This window comes from Mus caroli, unplaced genomic scaffold (genome assembly GCF_978045245.1).
Source record: "Mus caroli unplaced genomic scaffold, Mus_caroli_1 scaffold_11, whole genome shotgun sequence".
In the NCBI taxonomy this organism is placed as follows: domain Eukaryota; kingdom Metazoa; phylum Chordata; class Mammalia; order Rodentia; family Muridae; genus Mus; species Mus caroli.
Genome location: NW_028227266.1, coordinates 48,548,013 through 48,573,096, shown reverse-complemented (window position 1 = coordinate 48,573,096; position 25,084 = coordinate 48,548,013). Strand labels below are relative to the sequence as shown.

Sequence of the window (25,084 nt, the reverse complement as noted above, 5' to 3'; positions counted from 1 at the left end):
AACTAAAGACGTCAGAAACAGTGTTTTGGGTCAAGAACAATTGTTTAAAAATTAAACATGTTTTCAGTGTGTCTGAACTAATGTTTGATCTGTTGGTAGTTTCTTTCACATTAAATGATGAATATCAAGTGTCAGCTCCCAATACAGGTGACAATTCAGTTGTAGAACTGGCAGGATGAGTGATGCCATCAGGCTGTTACCTAACGCAGTAGCTCGGCAGACCTATGAGTGCCTCAAACTGTATGAGGCAGAGCACTTACTGCCAAGATAGGGAGTGCGGTTGTGAGTGTGGAGTTATGGTGTGCCAAGGCATGAACGTCGAGAAGCAGAAGAGCCTGGGACACGTGACAGGAAAGGAGTAGTCTTCCCGTACCCACACATGAGCTCTGCAGTCCCAAACACTGTCAGCGCACGGTAGAAATAAAGAGCCCAAGCCAGCACGGTGCTCAGTTCCCAACACCCACAGGGCAGCCCACAACCTCTGTAGCCCCAGCTCCAGGAACCGGAAGCCATCAATCAGTCATGCACGTAGTAAGTGTGTATACAGTCAGGTAATACAAGGTCACAACATGAAAAACCTTCATATTTATACTTTTCTACATTTTGTTCTTAATGCCCTTCCTGAACAAGTTCACTTTTAAAAGGAGAGGGAGACTGTGGTTTTGTTAACAAACAACTAATTGAAATACACAAAGTAGGGTATTTTAGGAATTAGTTTGAATAGCAATTTAGTATGCTGGACTTTTAAAGTCGTCTTTTTTAGGGTGCATGTGAACATGCAGGTGAAGGACAGTCCTGCTTCATGAGGTACAGGGATTGAGTTAGGATGTCAGGTTTGTGCAGCCTGAGTACGAACACATGTAACTCAGAGCCCCCCCCCCCCTCGTGTTGGCAGCAAAAGTTGAGATTAAGAGCTGGAAAGATGGCTCAGTGGGCAAGGTGTATGTGTCCAAGCCTGGGACTGTGATCCTGTGGATCCATGCAATAGGAGAAATTTGCAAGGTCTCTGAGCTCCACATATATGTTGTAGCATGTGTGTGCATACATGTGTGAGCACACACAATAAATGTAAAAATATATTTTTTAAATTCTATCACCTGGCAACAAGCCAAGGAATTTAATTTTTTAAAATGATTTGTTTATTTGTTTTATGAGTACACTGTAGCTGTCTTCAGACACCCCAGAAGAGGGCATCGGATCCCATTACAGATGTTTGTGAGCCCCTATGTGGTTGCTGGGAATTGAACTCAGGATCTCCTGAAGAGCAGTCAGTGCTCTTAACCACTGAGCCATCTCTCCAGGCCTTTAAAAATATTTTAAAGATAAGAGTTGATTAGTGATTGGGTAGGGGCATTTTCCTCTAAACAAGAGTGTTGCTATATTCTTTTAGGAATTTTTTTTTTTAATTTGTTTGTGTGCTGGGTCTGTTTAGCACATTATTGCAGTGCCCTTGGAAGCCAGAAGAGGGCCATGAAACCTCTGCCTGCTATCAGCAGTCATGTAGGTGCTGGGAACTCAGCAGAGATCTGGAAGAGCAGCCAGTGCTCTAACCCCCGAAGCCATCTCTCCAGCCCCAGGATTTTCTAGGAAACATAGCTGTGTTAGTGAAGGCTTTGCAAGCGTATTGAAGTGTTCACAGTGTGGGACTGTAATGGCCCAGCGTTACAGAGGAAGAAGGACCGAGGAGATTTCAACCTAGGTTGCTTTAGATGAGAACGGCCTAGCCTGGCACTGTGAAGCCGGCTGCCCCACCATCAACCCTAGTAAGAGTGTATTACCCTGACAGTTATTCATGTTTCATTCTTTGACCGCAAAAGGTTCCCCACCCCAACCTCTCTACAGCCTGAGAGCATGCAGATGAAGCATCCTCTAATACCTCTGTCCTGTCCCACCGAGTTAAGCTTTCCTCTCTTCAGCCTAGCTCAGGGTGCTCAACAGGCTTAGCTACCACACACAGGGTGGACACCTGCAGGCAGGCAAGTCTGGTACATTTTCTTAACTAGTGATTGGTGTGTGAGGGCCCAGCCTGTTGTAGGCAGTACCACCCCTGGGCAAGTAGTTATGGGGTGCATAAGAAAACAGGCAGAGGGGCTGGAGAGGTGGCACTGCCCACTGCTCTTCTAGAGATCCCACAATGTAATGTGATATGATGCCCTCTTCTGACCTACAGGTGTACATGCAAATAGAGTACTTGTATACACAAAATAAAAAGACAAGACAAAAACAAATAAACAAAAGCAAGCTGAGTGAGCCTTGGGAGGCAAGCCAGTAATCAGTTCTCCATGAGCTCTGCATCAGCTCCTGCCTCCAGGTTCCTGCCCTGAGTGAGTTTCTGCCCTGACTTCCTTTGATGATGCTGTGGGACTGTAAGCTGAAATAAACCCTTTCTCCTCAGGTTGCTTCTGGCCGTTTTGTCTTATCACACCAATAGAAACCCTACGATACTTGCAAACAGTTGGAATTTTCCCAAATGACATTTTAAATTACCTGAGATAGCTACAAACATTTTTTTTAGAGTCTTGTGGTTATAGTGTCTTAAAAATTTCTGGTTGATGCAAAGTTTGGTTATGGGTTTAGTTAGTTTGAGATTTTTTTTATTTTCTATTTTAAGTTGTATACATGTATGTGGAGGGGGGTCTGCAAATAAGTGGTGGTACCAAAAGAGCACCTCAGATCCCTGGAGATGGGCTTACAGGGAGCTGAGAGCCAAACCCAGGGCCTCTACTACATCAGTCAGCACTTTTTTCCCCTAAGATTTATTTTATTATATGAGTACACTGCAGCTGTCTTCAGATACACTGAAAGAGAGCATCGGATCCCTTTACAGATGGTTGTGAGCCACCATGTGGTTACTGGGAATTGAATTCAGGACCTTTGGAAAAGCAGTCAGTGTTCTTAACCATTGAGCCATCTTTCTACCCCAGTGTGTACTTTTAATCAGCTCTGCCCCACAAAGTCTGAGGAAAGTTATCTAAATGGAAAGTAGACACATCAAGGCAATTTCAGCACTTGGAGATTGTAGATGTAGATTTAGCCCCACCTAAGTAGCAAGTTTAGGCCATCAGACCTAGGGCTACCAGCCACCCTTTCTCAGAGATAAAAATATATATTTCTGGGTGTAGTGGTATAATCCTTTAAGCCCACAAGGCAGGGGCAGGCTTATTTCTGAGTTTGATGCTAGCCTGATGTATACAGCAAGTTTCATGCTAGCTTGGGCTATACAGTGAGACCCTTTCTCAAACAGCAACAACAACAACAACAACAAAATCACTACCCCTGCCCACAATGTAGGTCCTGTAACTCATAAGAGCTTTTTATCCTATAAAAATATAAGGGGAGAGGAGATATATTTGGTGGAAGTGTAGCCAAGTACAGGGGGATGGGGTGCCTTCGCAGGTCCATGCTGAGGCATCCCTTTCCCCTGAGGGACCAGCCACAGACAGTATAATATAAAATAGTATATCCAGGGGATGGGGAGGGGAGTTAAGAGGGTGGTAGAGACAGAGAAAGGCAGAGAGGGGGTGGGGGAGGGAGGGAAGGAAGGAGAGAGAGAGATGGAGGGGGGAAGGGAGAGAAAGAGAGGGAGAGAGGAGTAGAGAAGTAGAGAAGTAGAGGCCAGCCATGAGCTAGTGGAGAGAGAGGGAAAGGGGTGGGGAGGGGGGAAGGGGCAAGAAGAGAGTGAGCAAGAAGGCAAGAGCAAGAGAGAGAGGAGGGGGCAAGCAGCTCCTTTTATAGTGAGTCAGGCACACCTGACTGTTGCCAGGTAACTGTGGGGCAGAGTTTAGACAAAATGCTAACAGCAGTAACAATGAAAACACCAAATAAATTGTTTTTATGCCAGAGGCATTGTAATGATTAATACAGATTTATTTTTGACAAATTTTGCTGTAGTCATTTCTGTATTAATCAATTCTGGAAGATTCAGGCATAATCGGTACATCTCAGAGACCTCAATCAATATATCAACCTAAAAATAAAAAGTAGATTTAAAATTATGATGCCAGACAATTGTAACTGGAGGGCTATGCTAGTAGATCACTGCAGCCACCTGTATGCAAACCTAGTTCCTGCCTCAGGACTGGGAATTGTGGATCCTGGAGGTTTTGCTTACCAACGCCACGTATTGTTAACTGGTGGGTCAGAGATGGTGGCCCACGCCAGGCTCTGTTACATAGAGAAACCCTGCCTGAGGGGCTGGTGGTGGGGCTGGGGGAGGAGTTAATTGTAACAATATCAGAAGTAGAGTGCTGCATCTGAATCCTGGGTTGCTGTCTTCGGGATTTACTATCAGATGACAAGGAAATATACTGGAGCCTGGAGCCAAGTTTCATAGCAATGCCCTCAGCAAACCTTGCCTGATAATTTCAAATGCACATAAAGTACTCAGATAACTTACGCCTTTAGAAGAAGTAGGCATAGAAGGTTATTGATTCTTATTTGATACATTTTATAAGGCCTCACAAAGAGGGAGAATAGACACCAACCAGTTTATATGCAGTCTCCAAATGCTACGACTTAACAGCTGACAAATGGCATCAATCCAGAAAGGATAAAATAAGAAATTGCTGTTGACCACAGTGGCTGACTAGTTAAACAGCATTTGTTTAAAAAGCCTGTGAACAGGCGGAGGGCGAGGTCAGCCAATCCTTATATTTGGTTAAGATGACAGCAATTCAGTTTAATGGCAGGAAGGTGCCATGATGGAAAGAGTTATTTTATGTATTAAACCTAAAAATCGCCGGGTGTGGTGAAGCATGCCTTCAATCCCAGCACTCGGCAGGCGGATTTCTGAGTTTGAGGCCAGCCTGGTCTACAAAGTGAGTTCCAGGACAGCCAGGGCTACACAGAGAAACCCTGTCTCGAAAAACCAAAAAAAAAAAAAAAAAAAAAAAACCCACCACCACCACCATCAACAACAACAAAAACAAATAAACAAACAAAAAACCCTAAAAATCAGATTAAAAATAAAAGTCTAGAGAAGCTAGTCCTGGGGAAGAATTATGGGTATAGTAGTGACTACAATCAAAGAAACAGGCACAATGGGCTGAAAGGAACTGTCTTCAAATTGTACAGCATCGTGTGGGCCCTCAGCATTCCATAAGTAGATAATCCAGAGAAAATCCAAGAATGACATAGTCTATGATAGTCCTTTTATGTATGTGGCCAGTGTGGATGCTGAAACAGGGAAAAACCATCCCCCAAATGGAACTGAAATCGACCTAACAATGGGGTAGGAAAGTAGGTAGCCCAAGGGGCCTTCCCAAGGAACCTAGAGAGCTCTCCCACCTCCGAGTTGGCTTTTCACAGGTTCTGCTTGCTACAATTTCAGGATTGCTGCTCCCCAGGAACTAGACATTTGGGGTCACTTCTGAAGTAAGACTTTAAATAGTTGTTCTCTCCCTCAGTGGTGGGTGGGTTCACAGTAGATCACTTGTTTTGATATGTCATTGGTCTGGTTTAAAAGAAGAACACCGTAGGCTGGAGAGGTGGTTCTGTGGTTAAGAGCACTGGCTGCTCTCTCAAAGGACCCAGGATTTAATTCCCAGCCAGCACCCGCATGGCAGCTCACGACTCTTTGTAACTCCAGCTCCAGGGGATCTAATGTCCTCACACATGCATATGCAGGCAAAATGCATAAAATAAAAATAATTAAAACAGAAGAAATATTAGAAAAAAAAAAGAACACAGACTACGGTGACAAAACCCTGTCCTTTGGTTTCTGAGGCTAGGATTGGGGTGGCTGTTCTTGAAGAATGAAGGAAATGCTCCTCTTTTGTAAGGTAAGAGAATTCTTTCTGTACATCTATGCAATGTATATAAATCTTACCCATGTATTTGCCTTGTGATGTACTTGGGCCAGTAGGATGCAATTAGAAGAGATATATGCTATATAGACATGGAGTTTTAAGTCTACTACTTGGGCAGTGTAGTGGCTATTCCTGGTTGTCAACTTGACTATATTTGGAATGAACTACAATCCAGAATTGGAAGGCTCACCAGTGACCCTTATCTGGAGGCTTGGAGATCCTTATCTGGATCTTGGTATGGAGATCTTGAGCCATAGTGGCTATGGATTCCAGAAGATTAAATCTCCGAGTTTAAGGAGATTTAATCTGGGCTACACCTTTCATCTGGGATTAAAGGTGTGGTGGAACACACCTTTAATCTGGGCTACACCTTCTGCTGGAGACAATATAAGGACATTGGAAGAAGGGAGTCTAGCTCTTGCTCCTGCGCCTGCTTGCTGTGTGAGACTGAGTAACTGCTAGATCCTTGGACTTCCATTCACAGCTGCGACTGAACCATTGTTGGGAATTGGGCTGCTGACTGTAAGTCATCAATAAATTCTTTTACTATATAGAGACTACCCATAAATTCTGGGTAGACTCTAGAGAACCCTGACTAATACAGGCAGCAATTTCTGTTTCCCTCTACCATCAGAATGGCCTGTCTCAGGTCTCTGAAAGTACAGAGTTAATGGGCCAGAGAAGGCCTGGGTAATGTGCAGCCTAAGCAAAGTACAACAAGCCTTGGAATTGTGAAGTTTGTTCTTACTGCAGCATAATATAGATACAAATTTACTGTATAATTGGTCCTCCATCTGAAGGTTCTACGTCTGTGGATGCAGCCCACCTTGTATTGGAAAGAAGTTAGGCATACAGTGATTGCATCCACACTGAACATGTAGCAGAGGTTTTTTTTTCTTCTTCTCATTATTTTGTAACTGATACAGTCAAACAGATTGGTATAGGTTGGATGTCTTTGTTTGTTTGTGACAGGGCCTATCTCTCCACAGCCTTTGCTGTTCTGGAACTCACTACATAGATTAGGCTGACCTCAAGATTACAGAGATCTGCCTGCCTCTGCCTCCTAAATTCTGGAATTAAAGATGTGCTCCACCATGCCTCACTATAGTTGGATCTTAACTGTTCCTCAAATGGCCAAGTGCTTTTTCCCCGCCACAGATGGGCTATTGGGAGGCCGGAAACTTTAGGAGGTGGAACTTAGTGCCAAGTCTTTGGGTCACTGGGTATGTTTCTGGAAAGTGGATTGTGGGATGCTGGTCCTTTCCATACAGTCCCTAGCCTTGAGTGATGAGTGGTTTTGCTTTGTCATGTATTTGTGTCATGATGTGCTTGACACTTCAACACAGGCATGAAGATGGTTACCTGAACAAGGTTGGAACCTCTGAAATCATGAGCCCTAACAAATCCTTCCTCTCCAAAGTTATCTTGGGCATCTGTGCTAGTGATGCAACACTGGTGCACAACTGGATTTACACAGCACTTACATGTTATTCAATAGTAGAAGAACCTCAAGTGCATGCAAGTGCAAATGTTACTTGCAAACAATAAAACTGGTCATCAGTGGCTCTTCTCATCTGCAGGAGTTCCTGAAAACAATCCCCCAGAGTGGGGATCCCCTCTTCGGGACTACTGCAATATTTGTTTAACTTACCTCAGAAACACTAAGTTCACAGAGAGAGGCTGACTTAATCCCAGGTAACTCGACTTTCAGCTCAATTTTCAGAGGTTTCTCGTTCTGATCCTTTACAACCTTTAACTCGTAGGCAGGTTTCTTAACCCCCACCTGGATTTCCGAGCTAGAAATCTCTTCTATAAGACATCGTCCTTTGGCCGACGCTTGCTTTTTTGTCAATAGCACCTCAGGGAGGTGATCAGGTTCACTCACAGTGCTGCTTCTGATCCTCGCAAGAGTATTTTCTTCATGGAAAAAAAGGGAGGGGAAATGCAAACATTATCAGGCGTGGGCTTTAGGATAGGTAGTGTCCACAGAGCCAGCTGATGCTACTGTAGTTACATTACTTTGGAAATGTTAGCTCTAAAGCATCTGAAACAGCTGGCTCAGTGGTAACCTGCCTAGCATCTGCGGCTTTGGGTTGGATTTGACTCTGGCACAGCTAAACAGACAGATGGAGAGACCTAGAACCTCAAGCCAAAGAATCTGCTTGGGACTCCTGCAAGATTTTCACATCTTTCTGGATGCTTTGACATTTCTAACAATGTATTTTCCTCTCTTTATGCTTCTCATTCTTTTAAGATAGACTTGTGGCCTGAAAACTATGCAGGGGCTACAAACCCAGAATCTGTCATCACTTCATTTTCAGCTCACATCCATGGACTTACCTGTTCTCGTCATCGCTTTGAAGTCTGGGAAGTCAGTTTTAATGCCCATCAGACTTTCTTTCATTCTCTGGATGCTTCCTTTCAGTCTAAAACTAGTAAAACGGTAGGAATGTCCAAGTGTGAACTGGAGTCGCTCCTCGATGCACAGCATGGCCATTCTTATTAACTGATCTTTGATCCCTTGGTCTTTTTCTGCCGCTTGCAGAACACCAGGATTGTAGGCCACATCAATGATGGTATAAGCATCTGTGTGTAATTCAGAGACAGCTTGATTCTATAAGGATTTTTGTTGGGTAGTATACTAACCCATATTAGCAAAGTTGCAAATGACAGATTCCATCCCTGTGTTCTTAGAGCAATCACAGAAACACTATGTTTTAAACCAGCAGTGGCTAGTCAGAAAGGAAGCCAACACAAAGTTTATGAGGAGGAAGGGCTTTGAAGTGAGGAAAAGCCTTAGACAATGACAATGCAGTATATGGAGAGCTAAGCATGATGGGACCTTAAAGGGAACGACCGCCTCCCTGTAAAGCCTGGGGGGAAGCTTCTTAGGTTGAGAATGAGAGGTAGTCTGGGAGGGAAAGCTAGCTGCAGAGAGAGTTGAGAAGGCAGAGATGAAGGAAGGACAAGGGTCCTGCAGAGGGCAGCTGCAGAGCATTTGCATGAGCAAAATCTCCCTGAAGACCAAGCTGAGAAACACAACAAAAAGCTGACTTTAAATAACCTTTTAGGAGTGATAGCAATTTTCACGCCACCTAATTTACTTGGGTATAGTGTACATGACGACATGGAAGAGATAGGCGATCATGACTTGAAGGCTGTCAAGTCATAGCACAGGCTGATTTTTAACTCTGCTCAGCAGGGAGGCATGGCCTAAAGATGCAGGTGTCTGTTCTAACATATACACAAAATTCTAATTCTATGCTGCCATTTCTATTTGTGTTAAAGCAGATCAGACTACTAGAAATAATATTAAATGTGCACAAAGCACACCAATCTGTTGGTAATTATTATTATTTCATGAATCATTATACTAATATTATTTACTATATCAATTATTTACTAATAATTATTTACTAATAATTGATGTTGCCATCAGATGAAATAGTTTAATTAAAATATCTCTACCAAGTAAATTCTAGTCTTTGAATATGTTCAATATTCACATATAGCTGGTTGGTGGTGGCAGAACACTTTTAGTTCCAGGACTCTGGAGGCAGAGGTAGGCGGATCTCTGAGTTTAAGGCCAGCCTGGTCTACAGAGTGATTTCTAGTCAGAACTATATAGAGAAACCCTGTCTGGAAAAAACAACAAAAATTCACACATGCTTTCTTTCATTCTTTGTACCTGATGCCTCAACGGAGTCTTCTGGTCTGCCAACACTTATAGGTACAGGATGAGTGGCTGACTGTGGAGCGGGGATCCTTTCCCATTGACATAGGTTGATAAAAAGTACTTTTTCTTTTGGTTTCTAGAAAGTGAATAATTTTGATGTTGCCAACTGAGATTTGATGACAATATCCTGAAAGCAAGTCCTCACTTTCCCCCCCAGACCTTCCCACATGCTAGGGAATGCTCTCTAACACAGCTGGACCTTCTACGACAGAGGGTCCGGTCACTCACTCAGTGATTATATTAAAACTGCTTGACATCCTGCAAAATTTCCAAGCACATTATTTGACTTATTGTTCTTTTCTTGAAGTTTTGGTTCATTCATTCGTTCGCTTGTTCATTCATTCATTCATTCACTCACTCATTTTGCTATGCCAGGAATCAAATTCAACTCAAGAGCCTCACATGCTAGGCAAGCATTCTACCACAGAGACACACTTTTTTTGTTACTTGACTTCCCCAAAGCTTCTGGCTCTTCATTCTAAATCCAACTGCTGTTCTCACCCAGAGGAACTGCGCAGGAGGGGGAGCTGAAGTTAGCACTGCTCCACGTGTTCTGGACCTCACAGGACCACTTTATTATTTTACTAACAGTGAAGTGGAAATGTCTCCAGTCCTGAGTCTTATGAAATCAGAACCAGGAAGCTTTTAATCCTAGCACTCAGGATGTAGAGGCAAGAGGATCTCAGAGTTCAAGGCCAGCCTGGTTTACATAGCATCAGACAGTCAGGGCTACTTAAAGAGACTTGTCTCAGCAAACAAACATTCACTGCCTCTGGGCCAGTTTGATGGCTCAGTGGAGAAGAGCACCTGGCTCCAGGCTGATGATCGGAATTCTTTCCTCACCTCATCGAAGGCGAGAGCCTGCTCCCCAGTCATCCTCTGTCCTTGCACATGCACTCTCTTGAACCCCCACACACATAAAATACATTAAAAAAAATACTGGCTGGGCAGTGGTGGCGCACGCCTTTGATCCCAGCACTTGGGAGGCAGAGGCAGGCGGATTTCTGAGTTCGAGGCCAGCCTGGTCTACAGAGTGAGTTCCAGGACAGCCAGGGCTACACAGAGAAACCCTGTCTCGAAAAACAAAACAAAACAAAACAAACAAACATTTAAAAAAAAGTTAATTGGGCTGGAGAGATGGCTCAGTGGATAAGAGCACTGACTACTCTTCTGAAGGTCCTGAGTTCAAATCCCAGCAACCACATGGTGGCTCAGAACCACCTGTAATGAGATCTGACCCCCTCTTCTGGTGTGTATGAAGACAGCTACAGCGTACTTACATATAACAAATAAATAAATCTTTAAAAAAAAACTTAATTAATTATAGCACTATTTTCCACTTATCAGGACAATAAAGTTGCATTAGGGGATTTCTAAAATACCAAGTATGAATTTATTTTTGCTCCTTCAGTGAAATCTTCCATGTGGTTTCATTTTCTGTTCAGAGAGTTTTAGTAAACTTCTCTTGTGTTAAACTTCTCTTGTGTTAAAGTAGCGCAATAAAAGGCTACTGTATCCCTTGGTTAACCCGGAGTAGTTTTACTGAAGACCTCTCCTTCCTTGCATCAGTTCTACATACTAGGATCTTGGTCTGTATGCAAAGTTGAGGTTCTGGGTTGACACAGAGCTGCTTGCCATCTTTTAACTCCTGCTGAATGAAGTTCCGGTAGCGCTCAGGGTCATTTTCAGCCAAATCATCGAGCATACTCCAGAACTGGGAAATGTGGGTAAGAAGACCCTTTGAGGACACCGTCATGATGGTGATGAGACAGGCCTTCGGAACCTGCAGAGAGACAGGACTTGAGAAAAGGCATGTAAGGTATTTATTGCCCTGTTTCTTCTTTCAGGGAAGGAAGAAGGCTTTTGCAAGTGTGCTGCGGGTCTTAAGTAAAAGATTGCACATCCATACTGCTTTATCTTGGCTTTCCTACAGTCTGTGAGTCGAACCACTTCCTAAATTCCTACGTTGTACCTGTACTTCCGTCTGGTCTTCACAAATACAGAGGGAACAGAAAGGACTTTTGTTCCAATAGTTGGATATTGGGCTGACTTGGGGCCTTCCAGACCTGGAATTGTGAGGTAGGTGTGTGTGTGTGTGTGTGTGAGTGAAAAAAAGAGAGACGGGTAGAGAGACTGGGGCCGGGGGAGACAGACACACAGACAGACAGTAGTAGTTAAAAGTAGGCGCACTGGAGCCAGTATGCTTACGTTCTTGCAAACTTCAGACATCTATGTTGCCTTGAGCAAGTAGTGTATATACTCAAAATAAAGATGAGGGGGCTGGAGAGATGGCTCAGAGGTTAGGAGCACTGACTGCTCTTCCAGAGGTCCTGAGTTCAAATCCCAGCAACCACATGGTAGCTCACAATCATCTATAATGAGATCTGGCGCCTCTTCTGACATGGAGTTATATATGCAGAACACTGTATATAATAAATAAATGAATCTTTAAAAAAAGATGAGGATTAAGAACACTAATACTTAAAGCTGGAACATTATGTGAGAGCAATAGTCAAAGATCCCGCCATCACCCTCTTTCCGCAACAGAGAAATATCCCCAACATTTTAAAAAAGAGGTTTAGAGTCTTCAAATTATATGTTAAAGTTAGATTAAATCAACAACGAATACACGAATACACACTTAATCCAAACGTGGGGGAAACGCGCACGTCTTCTCTCTGGCGACAAACTGCGACTCCGGTTACCATGGTAACCAGGCCCGGTACACCATCTAACTGGGTCCGGAGAGCGCAAAGTAGAGCTGTGTCTCTATATCCAGTTCCGGTTCTCTTCTCCGGGGCCGGACTGGCTCCTCCGCGGGCCGTCCCGCTTCTCTCTCGGGAGAGCGCCGGCTTCCTTTCTGCACCCGTCAGCTTCCACGGCGACCGGCGAGCCCGCTCTGTGGGAGTCTCTGGTAGGAGGGAAGCGTTTCTCTGGAGCACGACTTCCGGCCCGGAAGGAAGCCGCCACCTTTTCTCCCACCCCGCCACGCGAGGCTGCGGCGCACGGTATGGGTGTGTGTGTGTGTGTGTTTGTGTCGGGAGGGCGTTGCGAGGGAAGGCCGCCGAGAGCGCCGGGGCTGCGGCGGGGCAGGGAGTCCGCTGACAGACATGGGGGTGCTTTCCTCCACGTCCCCTAGGAAACCTCAAGCTCCCCCCGAGGCACTTTAGACACTTCCTGGGGCCCAACGGAAGGCCGTGCCCAAGCCCCGTGTCCCCATTCTGTCCCGGGAGTGAAAGCGAGCCGCCGGGCGCCGGCCCAGCCCAGCGAGAGCGGGGAATGCCCCGGTCCGCCCGCCCGCAGGCCGCTTTCCGCGTCTGCGTCCGCTCTGGCCTGGGTCCCCGAGAGCGAGCCGCCGGGCGGGCTCGGCTGGGGGAAGGCAGCCGTAGCCTGGGCCTCGGGTGAGGAGGGCACAGTAACCGGTGGGAAGGCTGCGTTTTCACGAAGGACTCGGGTGAAGCTGCAGAGCTGCCTTTCAGCCCTGACTCCTTGGCTTCCTGGGTCGGAGGAGATCTTGTAATGGAGTGGTTCTTCGTCTCACACTAACAGGATGCCTGATTTCCTCAGGATCGAGGGGTGAGTGAGCATCGGGACAGTGGCACCAAGCCCCTGCTAGCTACACATGTGAATATCGTTGTCTTCTGGGTTTTGGAAAGTTCCGTACAGTGTAGGAAACAAAATGTCCTGAGTAGAAATATTTAGGTCATCTAAAATTTTTTTAAAATTCAATTTATTTATTTTTTTACTGTTGACATACGTGGTGTTTGATGCCTTCAAATCTACGTGTTTATATCTTTGCCAGCGAATTTTGGGGAGTTTTGAGATTTTATTTCTAGTCGGGACACTAACACATCCTTTGCCTGGGTCCATGCAGCCTGGGGGTAGGTTACAGCTTTAAGGAATTTGATTTTGAAAAGAGGAGTTGGGGTAGAGTCCAAACTCGGGGATCCCCATAGGTTAAAACAGCCAACCGAAAATGTTTGGGGAATCAAATTGTATCTGTATCGATCACGTACAGACCTTTCCCACTTTGGTCTTTATTTTAATCTCCATTGTAACATTTACATAACATTTGCATAGTTTTAAGTATTATAATTAATCTAAACACCCTCACTCATCCTAACTGTGGAAGAGCATGTCTGTTGGCAGGTGGTGGCGGTAAGAAGATGAGGAGATAAGGGCTGGCTGAGGCCACTTAAGACCCTGACTAAAAAAAAAAAAGTCCTATTTTAAAATACACAGGAGCATAGTTTATATACAAATATTATACTATTCTAAAAGAGAGATGAGCGCCCTAGGATTGCTTTGTGTGTGCATGGATGTCACCGAGGGACTGGGATTGCTTTGTGTGTGCATGGATGTCACCGAGGGACTCTATCCAGGGTAGCTCTTAGGCTAGGCAAATGCTTTACCAGGCCATGCTTGGATTTAGTGCCTTTAGCGTCCTGGAACTGATCCATCATGGATCTTGACTGCTTGACAGAGAATTGTGAAGACTGAATAACATGGTGCTCATGGAAAACAAATTTTGAGCAGCTTTGTGCAATTTTAAAGACTTAATGTACATCATCCCCTTTTATCCTTACATGCACCATAGTTGGGTATCATAATGGTGAAAGGAAAATTTTCCCTTAGATTTTTCTAAGTTCAGTGATTTTTTTTTCTTTCTTCACTTCTTTGTTTCTTTATAATTTACTAAAAATAAATTTATTGCATATTATTGGTTCATTTCAGATTAAAGAATGTCCCGGGTTCCGTTGGGGAAAGTCCTCTTGAGGAATGTCATCCGGCACACAGACGCTCACAATAAGGTAGGCAGTACCGTCTCATGACTGCCAGCATTTCTTGAGGGCACACAGTAAACCATGAATTATGTAGGGAGATAACAAAGGTGCATAAGAAACAACCATAGTTTGAAAGTACTATAACATGAAGATACTTACAAAATGCTTTAGTGCACCAAGGAAGGAATAAAGAAATCTGCCTTGGGAAAATCAGAATGATTTCACAGAGTGAGTGGTCTTTGATATTTGAATTGGTACTTGATGTTCATGGATAAATGTTTACCAGGTGCATTGCTTGCTTTTGACTGAGAATCCTCTGTACAAATACAAAGCAACTGAGCAAGGGCTCGTGATGTACGTGAGTGATGATGTCTCCTGTATGCAAAGTCCTCATTCCATCCTACCCTCAATCAGTCATCACTTGGGGCAAGGCATTTTGGTTCTAGGAAGTCAGAGATAGGAATAGTGATAGAAGACACAAGTGGCAAATTAGAGTTGTTTTCATGCCACTTAAGAGATAAACTTTCTCTTCTGGGCAATAAAGAAGACATCAGCTAGGAGTGGTGTCTTACATGTTTCATACCTGTAAGTGGTGTTTTACCCTTGAGGAGGTGAGGTGGTGTGACTGCCACATATGTCAATTTAGACCGATGATTTGTCAGTGTGGTAGAAGATAGATGACGGAGAGAGGGGCACTGGGGAGGATGATGGGATGAGTGGTTTCGAGGAACTTAGAGACAGAATCTAGGAGACTTTGTGAGGCAATGCTGTGATGAGAGTGGAGTCCAGCAGAACCACCTTCTGTGACTGGAAAGGAAGTAATGAAGGGACAACAATGACAAAGGACAAACGTGGGAGACACACTCTTTTTGGTTTTGAATAGGAGCTTGATGTTGCAAACTCAGACTTGGAGGCAAGGGGAAAAATTGGGGCTGGAATAAAAGTTTGGGAATTTAGACAGTCATCTAAGAGTGCGCCTGTAATGAAAAGATCAAGAACCCCTCGTCCTGTTTTCTACAGCACACTGTACTCCAGGCTTGGTTGTTCCTTTCACTGTCAGCATCACAGTACTTAGGTGTTAAGTACTGGGGATTGAACCTGTGAATCACTGAGAATCACTAAGCTTACTGTCTAACTGGTCTTGATCTCATTCTGCATTCCAGGCAGGCCTTGAACTTACCACTTCCACAGTGACTGTGATTACAGACCTGTGCCCAGCTGTTACCTGAGTAACAGGAGGATGGAAGTGTAATGGCTACTCTGGCTACTTATATATACAGTTATGTTCATTCTACTTGCAGTTACATAGGGTCCTTGGATTTGAGAGTGACAGCTAAAAACAAAGTAGTTCTAATATAGGTTTAATCAAGTGTGTACGAGGACTTAGAAATAAAATGTGCTTTTGCTTTTGGCAGTTGTCGTCTGCTTTCCAGGATATTTTCTGGTAGCTATGTTGCTTTGTTTCTGTTTGTGATAAGAATTTTAATGTGAGCCAGGTATGATGTACATAGCTGTTATCTCAGCACTGAGGAGATAGTCAGGAGGTTTGCTTAAGTACACAGCTAGCCTGTTGTGTGTTGCAAAAATGCAGAAAACAAAAAAGAGCTGGAGAGATGGTTGCTTTTCCACAGGGTCTGGAGTTTGGTTCTCAGCTCCTGCATGGAGCTCACAACCATTTGTAATTCTGTTTCCAGGGAATCGTTGACTCTCTTCTGGCCTCTGTGGGTAATGCATGCACATGGTACACAGACAAAATAAAATAAGACAAAAGTTAAAAACAAAACAAAGTGGGTGGGAAGATAGCACAGGTAAAAGTATTTGCTACTGCAAGCCTGGTAACCCAGTGAGAAGCCAGATGCAATGGTGCAAGTATGCAATCTCAGTACTCCTACAGCATGGTTGGGGTAGACACAGAGGAACTGGCCAGAAGCTCGAGGGCCAGCAAGCCTGGAGTGTGTAGTACAATAGCAGGAAACAAGAAGGACCCTAACTCAGGAAGGTAGAAATCAAGAACTAACTTGAAAGCTGTCTCTGACCCACCACGTGTGTGCCATGGCATGAATATTTCTCCATCTCCCTCCCTTTCTTTCCCTCTCTTGCTTGCTCTCTCACTGTCACACACACACACACACACACACACACACACACACACACACACACAATAAGTAAATAAAAATGCATACCTATCTATCATCTACTTATCTGTCTTTTCTTAATATAAAAAGAGAATATGCCTAGGGAATTTACAGACTTGTCCTACTGAGCTATGGCATAGGCATATAATCTCAGCCATCCAGGAGGGTGAGGCCAGGCTGGAGGACCACAAGTTGAAGGCCTGCCTACGTAATTTAGATTTTAGTCTCAAAACAGTAATACCACAAAATAAAAATTCTACCGCCACCAAAACACAATAAAAAAAAAACCAAAAACCAACAGGCAGGGGTTTGGAAGGGATACCAGGCCAGCAGTAGAGTGTGTACTTCACTGAGAAGAAAAACAAACCTAAGCAAACCTGTTTCTAGCCTGGAGGTGGAGATACACACCTTTGATCCCGGCAGGAGGCAGAGGCAGTCAGATCTCTGAGTTCAAGGCCAGGGGTAGTAAAGAAACCCAGTCCTCAAACAAAACAAAAAAAACAGAACAACAACAACAAAGCCCAAAGCAAAAAGAAAACCTGTCTAATTGTTTTAAGAGTATTGGTAAGGTGTCTGAGGTTTTGCAGTTTCTTTGTAAATTATTCTAATGGTGCCTGCTTTGCTTTCCTGTAAGATCACTTACTGTTGTGATTAAGATCTTAGTGTAGCTCAGAACAAGGTAGGGTTATTTTCTGGTTGCAGTAGGACTGTAAAACTAATGAGGTGATCAGTGTGTCTCTGCAGGGCTCAAAATCTTTTTCCATTGAGACAGGGTTTCTCTGTGTTGACCTGACTGGCCTCAAACTCAGAGGTCTGCCTGCCTCTGCCTCCCAAGTGCTGGGATTAAAGGCATGCACCACTACTGCCCTGCCAGATTTTAAACTCTGTAGAGAAAACTAGAAGTTACTTTCCAGATCATATCCTAGTCGGTACCCTAATAGTTAGGGCAGATTGTACTTTAGTTAGTTTGTGTTCTGTAATGCAAAGAGCTGTTTTAGGGGTTGGACTTTTGTTTCTTTTTAAAAACGTTTCTTTTTAAAAACGTCTAGATTCAGGAGGAGTCTGACATGTGGAAAATCAGAGAACTAGAGAAGCAGATGGAAGATGCTTACCAGGGGACCAGAAGGAACACAGTGCCCAGCAGCTCAAGGTGAAGTATGCTTCTGAGAACCAAAATAACTCTCATCTTCTTAGAGTTACTAATTTCAGCTTTAAAACAGTCTGTTAAGGATAGATGCATTCAGTTCAGCAAATCAGTAAGCCTGCCTTGTTAACTAAATTTAGGGCCAAGCATAACAGTGGCAGCTGTGTTAATGTGACTAACCATTCTAGTCCTCGGTGGGGATTTAAACATTCTCCTTGGACTACTGTACATTTTAAATGTTATAGATCCCAACCTTGTCTAATAGCTTGTAACTTAAGATTTTTCTATTGGAGAATGTTTTGTTCTTTCTTCCTCCTTTCTCTCTCTCCCCCCCTCCCTTTCCCTCTCTCCTTCCGCTCTATCCCTTCCTTTCATCTTATAAGAATTGTATTTGCTGGGCATGGTGTGTCATGTCTTTGGTCCTGTGGGAAGCCACATGTGCCGTTGCAGGGTGGCACTGGCTTCCGCTGGCCACCACGCATACATAGGCAGTAAAGGTTTTTTTTGCCAAGATGAGGTTTTGAGAATTAACCAAAATTAACCAATCAGATGAGAGACAAGTTAACCAATCAGATGAGAGACAAGTTAACCAATCAGATGTAGGCATGCAAGTGAGGTGGTAAGCATAACCCAAGCACAACCAATCCGGGTGTGAGACCTAGGCCTATATAAGCAGCACCAGTTCTGGGCTTGGGGTCTCTTCGCCTCTGCAATCAAGCTCTCCCAATAAACGTGTGCAGAAGGATCCTATTGCAGCGTCTGTCTTTCTTGCTGGCAAGTTGGGCGCGGGCAAGATGGTCCCAGCACTCAGGCAGAGGTGGATAGATCTCTTGAGTCAGAGACCAGCCTGACCTACATAGTGGTTTCCAGGCCAGCCAAGACTGCAAAGAGAGACCTTGTCTCAAAAAACAAAAACAAAATTAATTTCTTTTACTTACTGTGTTGGCAATATTTTGTATGATGTGTGAGTGTATATGGGTGTGCCAGTGCACACTTGAAAGTCAGAGCATAACTTTCAGGGATTTGTTCTCTTAACAACTGTAGGTTCTGGGAATGGAACTCAAGTCATCAGGCTTGCCAGACAAGCACATTTACCTCTAGCTATCCCTGGAGTCTTATCATTAATTCAGTCAGTCATACTGTTCTTCCTTTAGTCTATTACACTTTTAAAACATTTATTTTATTCATGTATGTATGTCTGTATGTCTGTTGGTGATTAGCAGGGGACAGAAGAAGGCATTGGATGCTGTCTTAGTCAGGGTTTCTATTCCTGGACAAAACATCATGACCAAGAAGCAGTTGGGGAGGAAAGGGCTTACTCAGCTTACACTTCCACATTGCTGTTCATCACTGAAAGAAGTCAGGACTGGAACTCAAACAGGTCAGGGAGCAGGAGCTGGTGCAGAGGCCATGGAGGGATGTTCTTTACTGGCTTGCTTCCCCTGGCTTGCTCAGCCTGCTCTCTTATAGAACCAAGATTACCAACCCAGAGATGGTACCACCACAAGGGGACCTCCCCCCTTGATCACTAATTGAGAAAATGCCTTATGGCTGGATCTCGTGGAGGAATTTCCCCAACTGAAGCTCCTTTCTCTGTGATAACTCCAGCCTGTGTCAAGTTGACACAAAACTAGCCAGTACAGATGCCCTGAAGTTGTAAGCTGCCTGACTTAACATGGGTGCTGGGATTTGAACTGACATCTCCCAGAAGAGCAATAAATGCTCCTAACCATTAAGCCATAGCTCCAGCCCCATGCATCTTTTTAAAAGCCATACTTACTATCTTTGCCAGGTTCATGGGCTTTTATATTTCCTTGGTAATAATTTGAGTGTGAATATAAAGGATTTTGCAGCCTTGACTATGTTCTCTGGGAGGTGTAGGGCATATTATGAGTAATTAGGACTATCTCTAGGGCTTCATAGGCTTTTTTTTTTTTTTTTTTTTTTTGAGACAGGGTTTCTCTGTGTAGCTCTGGCTATCCTGGAACTCACTCTGTAGACCAGGCTGGCCTCGAACTCAGAAATCCGCCTGCCTCTGCTTCTCAAGTGCTGGGAATAAAGGTGTGCACCACCACTGCCTGGCTCATGTGCTTTTTAAGTATAAGAGATTAGGTACATGAGATAGGTTAGAATCCTGATTTCTAAAGAAGAAATCTAAAGTTAGGGAACTATTAGAAGAAAAGAATTACAAGTGAGCGTGCTTGGGGAGTATGTGGACTCTGGTGCAGTGCAAAGCTGAGTGTGACTGGTGTCACAGTGTTACATGGTGCAAAGGTAGGGTCTCAGCATGTTCCATGTATTTTATTCATGCTGCTTCATGAAGTGACATCACAGGTTGCTTATAAATCTAAAAGTTTGCCTCTTTTCATTTATAGTCGGATGAGAAGTGATGGTTTTGATGAAGAAAGTCAGAGAGATTACTGGAGGTCAAAGAATGAAATTTCTGGGGCCCTGGAAGATGATTTTCTTAAGGCTAAGTCCTGGAACAAGAAGTTATATGATTATGAATCCAATATACCAGACAGGTTTGTGATTACATGCTTGTGACCCCTAATGGTGTTTGGCTTTACAATATGTATTTGTTGAAATTAATTTTCCTAGGGCTGGAGAGATGGCTCAGTGGTTAAGGGCACTTGGTGCTCTTGTAGGGGACCCAGGTTTGGTTCCTAGCACATATGAGGCAGCTTACAACTGCCCATAACTCCAGTTCAGGGGATCTGACACCCTCTGCTGATCTCTGTGGGCATCTGGCATACATGTGTAGGCAGGCAAACATTCATACACAAAAATTAATAAAAGTAAATCTTCAAAACAGATTGTTCCCACAAAAGCTTATAAGTGGATGTGCATAGCAGTACTTACAATGGCTAAGAAATGGCTACCTCCATTTGGATGATTGCGTTAAACAAAATGTAGGTTTTCCTTACAGTGGACTAATACTTGGTGGTAAAAGGGATAAGTACTAAGTATTCATGCTTAACCTCAAGAACTTGACAAATGTTAAAAGAAGTCTGATGCAAAGGCAACGTGTTCTTTGTATTATGTAACATGTCCAGAATGGAAAATCCATAGAGACAGAAATACTCAGGCTTCTTTTGGGCTACAGGTTCTTCACCTGGCATGCAAAACACTTTAGAGTGGTCCAGAGTAGACAGCGTGTTATAAAGTAGTTTGGGAAGAGAACTTCACTGCTAAAGAAAAGAGGTATTAATTCTTTAGTGTCTGGTAAAGAACAGTACCTCCTGTGTCTGATATGATAGGAGTATAGAAAGTAGAGCTATTACTGAGCTATTGTGTGGTTTTACTGTGCCCCTTTTTTCTCTCTGTGTGTGTATACAGTATTCATGCAATCCAAAAACAATATACATTGTTTCATAAAATACATGCATTATGTTAACTTACAGATGGGGTCACAGTGGTTATAAAGAGTTGTATCCTGAAGAGTTTGAAACAGACAGGTAGGTAAATGCACTTACTGGGACAAAACCAAACACCTCAGATGACAAAATTGTGCCATCAGTACTGTTCCTAACATTCTCAAAGGATTAGTTTGTCATTGAAAATAACTAGAACCTGGAATGGTAGTGCATGGTTATAGTCCCAGTTATTCAGGAGCCTGAGGCAGGATTGCTAGAGTCCAGGAGTTTGAGTCTAGCCTGGGACATAATGTCTTGTCTCTAAAACAAAGAAAACAAGCAGAATTTAGTTGGAAGACAATGCTGATGTATCTTTCCAGACTGAGGGTTTAAAAAATAATTGTGCACCATCATCTGTAGTGAACATGTTCTAAGATGCCCCAAACCTTAGATATTTTATAATCTATTTTATAGTCTGTCTTCCTATGTTCCATATTTTTATTATTATTATTAATATAGTACCTATTAAAACCTTTGCTCTATAAGGAAGTATCCTGTCTCTCTTAGCCATATATAAATTGTGAGCATCATGCTTGTGCTTTGGGGTCATTGTTAAATAAAACAAGCTATACCAAACAATGGATCTGATAACCCAGATGGCTGTAAATGACCCAAGACGGTTAGAAGTAGACACAAGGGTGATTCAGATCCTAGGTGGGACACAGTGGAATAGTGAGGATTTTCATCTTCTTATTCAGAATGATATGCAATTAAAATCTTATGAATTATTCCTGGCATTGACCCTGGTTGGCAGGAATCTGCGAAAATGAAACCATGAGTAAGGGAGCGGTGGTGTTTGGTATTTCACTTGTAACTCAGCCTGCCAGGTCAGGGATTTGCTTTTTGACAGAATTTCAAGATGGCCTTGAACTCCTGCCTCTATCTTCCAAATATTGGGATTATAGATATATACCAGTATGCTTAGCTCAAGTTCGGGTTTTAAAGATGAGCAAATAAAACCTTTGTAATAGATGAGTCACACAGTAACTATCAGAGCTCTCATTTGCTGGGTATGTATGTATGGAGATGGTGTCTTTTTGTAGTTCTAGGGGTGTAGAACTTGTTATGTTGAGGAAGCTGTACTTAACTTGGGAGGTTTTCTTGCTTCTGCTTTTTTTTTTTTTTTTTTTTTTTTTTTTTTTTTTTGGTTTTTCAAGACAGGGTTTCTCTATATAGCTCTGGCTGTCCTGGAACTTACTTTTGTAGACCAGGCTGGCCTCTGCCTCCCGAGTGCTGGGACTAAAGGCGTGCGCCACCCACCACACCCGGCTTGCTTCTGCTTTCTAAGTGCTGGGATTATAGTTGTGTACCACCATACCCAGCTCAAAGTCTGACTCACAGTTCAGATGTTAATAATTTACCCAGAGTGCAGAATATTAAATAGAAATGTACTTTTTCTTTCCTCCATAAAAGTTTTGTCTTTGTTTTTATTAGTAGTGATCAGCAAGACATTACCAATGGAAAAAAAACATCTCCCCAGGTAAAATCATCTGCCCATGAAACTCGAAAACATAAGAAGTCAAAGAAATCCCATAAGAAGAAGCAGAAAAAACGGTCACACAAAAAACAGAAGAAAAACAAAAAGGAAGCTACGGACATAACAGCAGATTCCTCAAGTGAGTTCTCAGAGGAAACTCGAGCTTCTAGTACTAGGAAAAGGAAGCAACCACACAAGAGCAGGAAAAAGTCCAGGAAAAAGTCTCCTAAAAGAACTTTCCCTTTAGGGGGGGAAAGTGGTACTTCTCAGTCAGATGATTCTGCATCTAGCAGTTCTGAGGACATCGAGGAAAGAGACACTAAGAAAACCAAACGGAAAAGGAAAGAGAAGAGTGTCCATGTCCCCATGCCTGACCCTGAGGTACAGGAGAGGACAAGCAAGCGCAGGAACTGGAAGGTGGCTACCGACGCCAGGTCTGCTGAGAGCTCAGAGGATGACTAAGTGGGAGAGTGGCAGTCCTGCTTCCCACTGACTCTTTAAGGGGGGTTGCCAGTGACTCCTGCAGCACAGGCAGGCGACTCAGGTCAGAGTTGTCCTGCCAGATACCTTTTTCCCTATTTTGGCTTGTTAATCTCCATCCTCTTTTGTTAATAGGGAATCTGGTATTTTGTTAAGGTTTCTTGAAAAAATTATTTTTTTCAATTAATCACTTAGGGTAGAATACCTATACAGCAAATTAAAGAACCCAGAAAGCTGAACTCAGTAATGACCTGGGCACACCAATTGGAATGTTGGGTTTGGTGGAATCAAGAGTCCAGGATGAAGGAGGAAGACTGAAGTAGTGCTAAATAGAATGGTCTGACAAGGAGACCTTGCTATTTATACAGGAGGCATACTGCCTTCAGCTTTGGTGCTTTGATTTTTCTGCAGTTGGGCCCTATAGGCATCTAGTTTACTTAGTGAGGAAATAGTTAAAGGAACAAACCTTTTCCCTTATGGTAATCTCTACAGATGACTGCTAAGGAACCTAGGGTTTTCAGCCTAATTTCCCTGCTGGCCAGGGTCTACAGCTACATTTAGCATAACCCAAACATAACAGTAACTGGATAGTAAATGTTTTTCTAGTTCCATTGCTGAATACTGCCTAAATGGGCTTGTATTTAAAATTGTTTGGTTGTCCTATCTATCAAATGGAAAGAATTAGGAAGTAGTTATGTTGCCAATGATGCTTTCAAAGAGATTCAGGGCATCAGCCATCTAAATGTCTGGTTTTTTAAAAAATTTTTTATTGTTATTATTATTTTTCTTTTTGCTGAGTTGGGGATTGAACTGAAGGCCTTGCATATACTAGGCAAGTGCTCTACCATTGAGCCATACCCCCAGTCCTGTTGTTTTCCTTGTTCATTTCTAATTCTATTAATGGATTTTAGATTTTCCCTGAAACCAGTTGAATCAATTCCAAAATGAAACACACTTCTCAGGGACATACCCACTTCCCAGTCTGACTTTGTGTTTTGATTATCAAGAACATATTATTTCCCTCTGCTATATACTGTGATCCTGATATTAAAAGAAACCAAATTACCACTGGAAAGTGGCTGGTAGAACAGTTGGCTTTTCATTAAGAGAAAAGATAAAGTGACATTATCAGGGTTTTTGAGGTTGTCACTTTGGTACTGAGTGAATGAATGCACGAAAACTCAAGACTGCGGGTCATGGTTCTGCCACTAATTGATTGAGTTCTAGAGCAGGTTAACCTCCCTGGCCTTACTATTTGCATGTGTAATACAAAGATACTTCATGGTTAGCATGACATACACCAGCAATAGAATATGACAATGCTGACATCCCATGAAGTGGCATTTTATAGTAATAACTAAATTTGTGCTCTTTATGGAACATATTTCTAATAAAATGCTTGTTCTTAAAATATATGGGTGGCCAGATGTGCCCTATCCCTTGATTATGAGCAGGTGCCGCCTTTTGGGATACTGAAACACTAATGATTTTAGTACTCAAATGCCAATATTCCATGATATATTCTTTTCCTTGGGTTTAGTGGAGGGAGAGTCTAGTTACTACCTCATAACCTTCTAGAAGCAAGTGATATCTTAGTTGGAAGTAGTTTTGGGCATGCATTCTTTTTTTTTTTTTTTCGAGACAGGGTTTCTCTGTATAGCCCTGGCTGTCCTGGAGCTCATTTTGTAGAACAGGCTGGCCTCGAACTCAGAAATCCGCCTGCCTCTGCCTCCCGAGTGCTGGGATTAAAGGCGTGCGCCACCACGCCCGGCTTGGGCATGCATTCTTAATACAGTTTTGTGCTACAAATGTACTGATTCTAAGCACAGACCGTGCAGAATAAGGCACTTCCAAGTGTGAGTTTTGACCTTCCCTTCCTCCCATACTAACAGACATATCTTCTCCAGGGAAAGCACATTTTGCCTGATTTAACACCCCTGCCCCACAACCCCGCACCGTTCCATCTTTTCTTGGTCACATAAGCAATAAAATTGTTTCTGTTCTAATCCATGCCTTAGGCTAAGGCTTTGATGGTTCCTCTAATCCCCTTAACAACGGTTTAGGACCACTTTTGAAAACCTGTCTCTTCCATTTCCATTATCAGC

At 43.2% G+C, this 25,084-nt stretch overlaps 2 protein-coding genes across 8 annotated transcripts; one reads left to right on the top strand and one right to left on the bottom strand.

Annotated features, from left to right (window-relative positions):
• Nucleotides 1–3,832: 3,832 nt before the first annotated feature.
• Pih1d2 (PIH1 domain containing 2) lies at nt 3,833–12,423 on the bottom strand. 3 transcript variants are annotated; one of them, XM_021173269.2, is made up of 6 exons: nt 12,185–12,423; nt 11,123–11,326; nt 9,496–9,619; nt 8,148–8,393; nt 7,459–7,724; nt 3,833–3,967 (listed from the first exon to the last, which is right to left on the bottom strand). In XM_021173269.2, the coding sequence occupies exons 2-6, from the start codon at nt 11,297–11,299 to the stop codon at nt 3,833–3,835; spliced, it is 948 nt and encodes a 315-aa protein (XP_021028928.1). In that variant the 5' UTR covers nt 11,300–11,326; nt 12,185–12,423. The 3 variants fall into 3 exon arrangements, with proteins under 3 accessions (XP_021028928.1, XP_021028927.1, XP_021028929.1); XM_021173268.3 differs by lacking the exon at nt 12,185–12,423 and adding an exon at nt 11,752–11,945; XM_021173270.3 differs by lacking the exons at nt 3,833–3,967; nt 12,185–12,423 and adding exons at nt 4,912–5,452; nt 11,752–11,945.
• Nucleotides 12,353–24,985, top strand: Nkapd1 (NKAP domain containing 1). Of its 5 annotated transcripts, none has more exons than XM_085844634.1 (7): nt 12,502–12,551; nt 13,093–13,119; nt 14,278–14,354; nt 17,512–17,612; nt 19,982–20,131; nt 21,011–21,064; nt 22,457–24,985. In XM_085844634.1, exons 3-7 carry the CDS (start codon nt 14,286–14,288, stop codon nt 22,959–22,961), a joined length of 879 nt encoding a protein of 292 aa, XP_085700760.1. In that variant the 5' UTR covers nt 12,502–12,551; nt 13,093–13,119; nt 14,278–14,285; the 3' UTR covers nt 22,962–24,985. The 5 variants fall into 5 exon arrangements, with proteins under 5 accessions (XP_085700759.1, XP_085700760.1, XP_085700758.1 ...); XM_085844632.1 differs by having other exon boundaries at nt 12,536–12,551; nt 12,683–13,119; XM_085844633.1 differs by lacking the exon at nt 13,093–13,119 and having other exon boundaries at nt 12,353–12,551.
• The last annotated feature ends 99 nt before the right edge of the window (nt 24,986–25,084 follow it).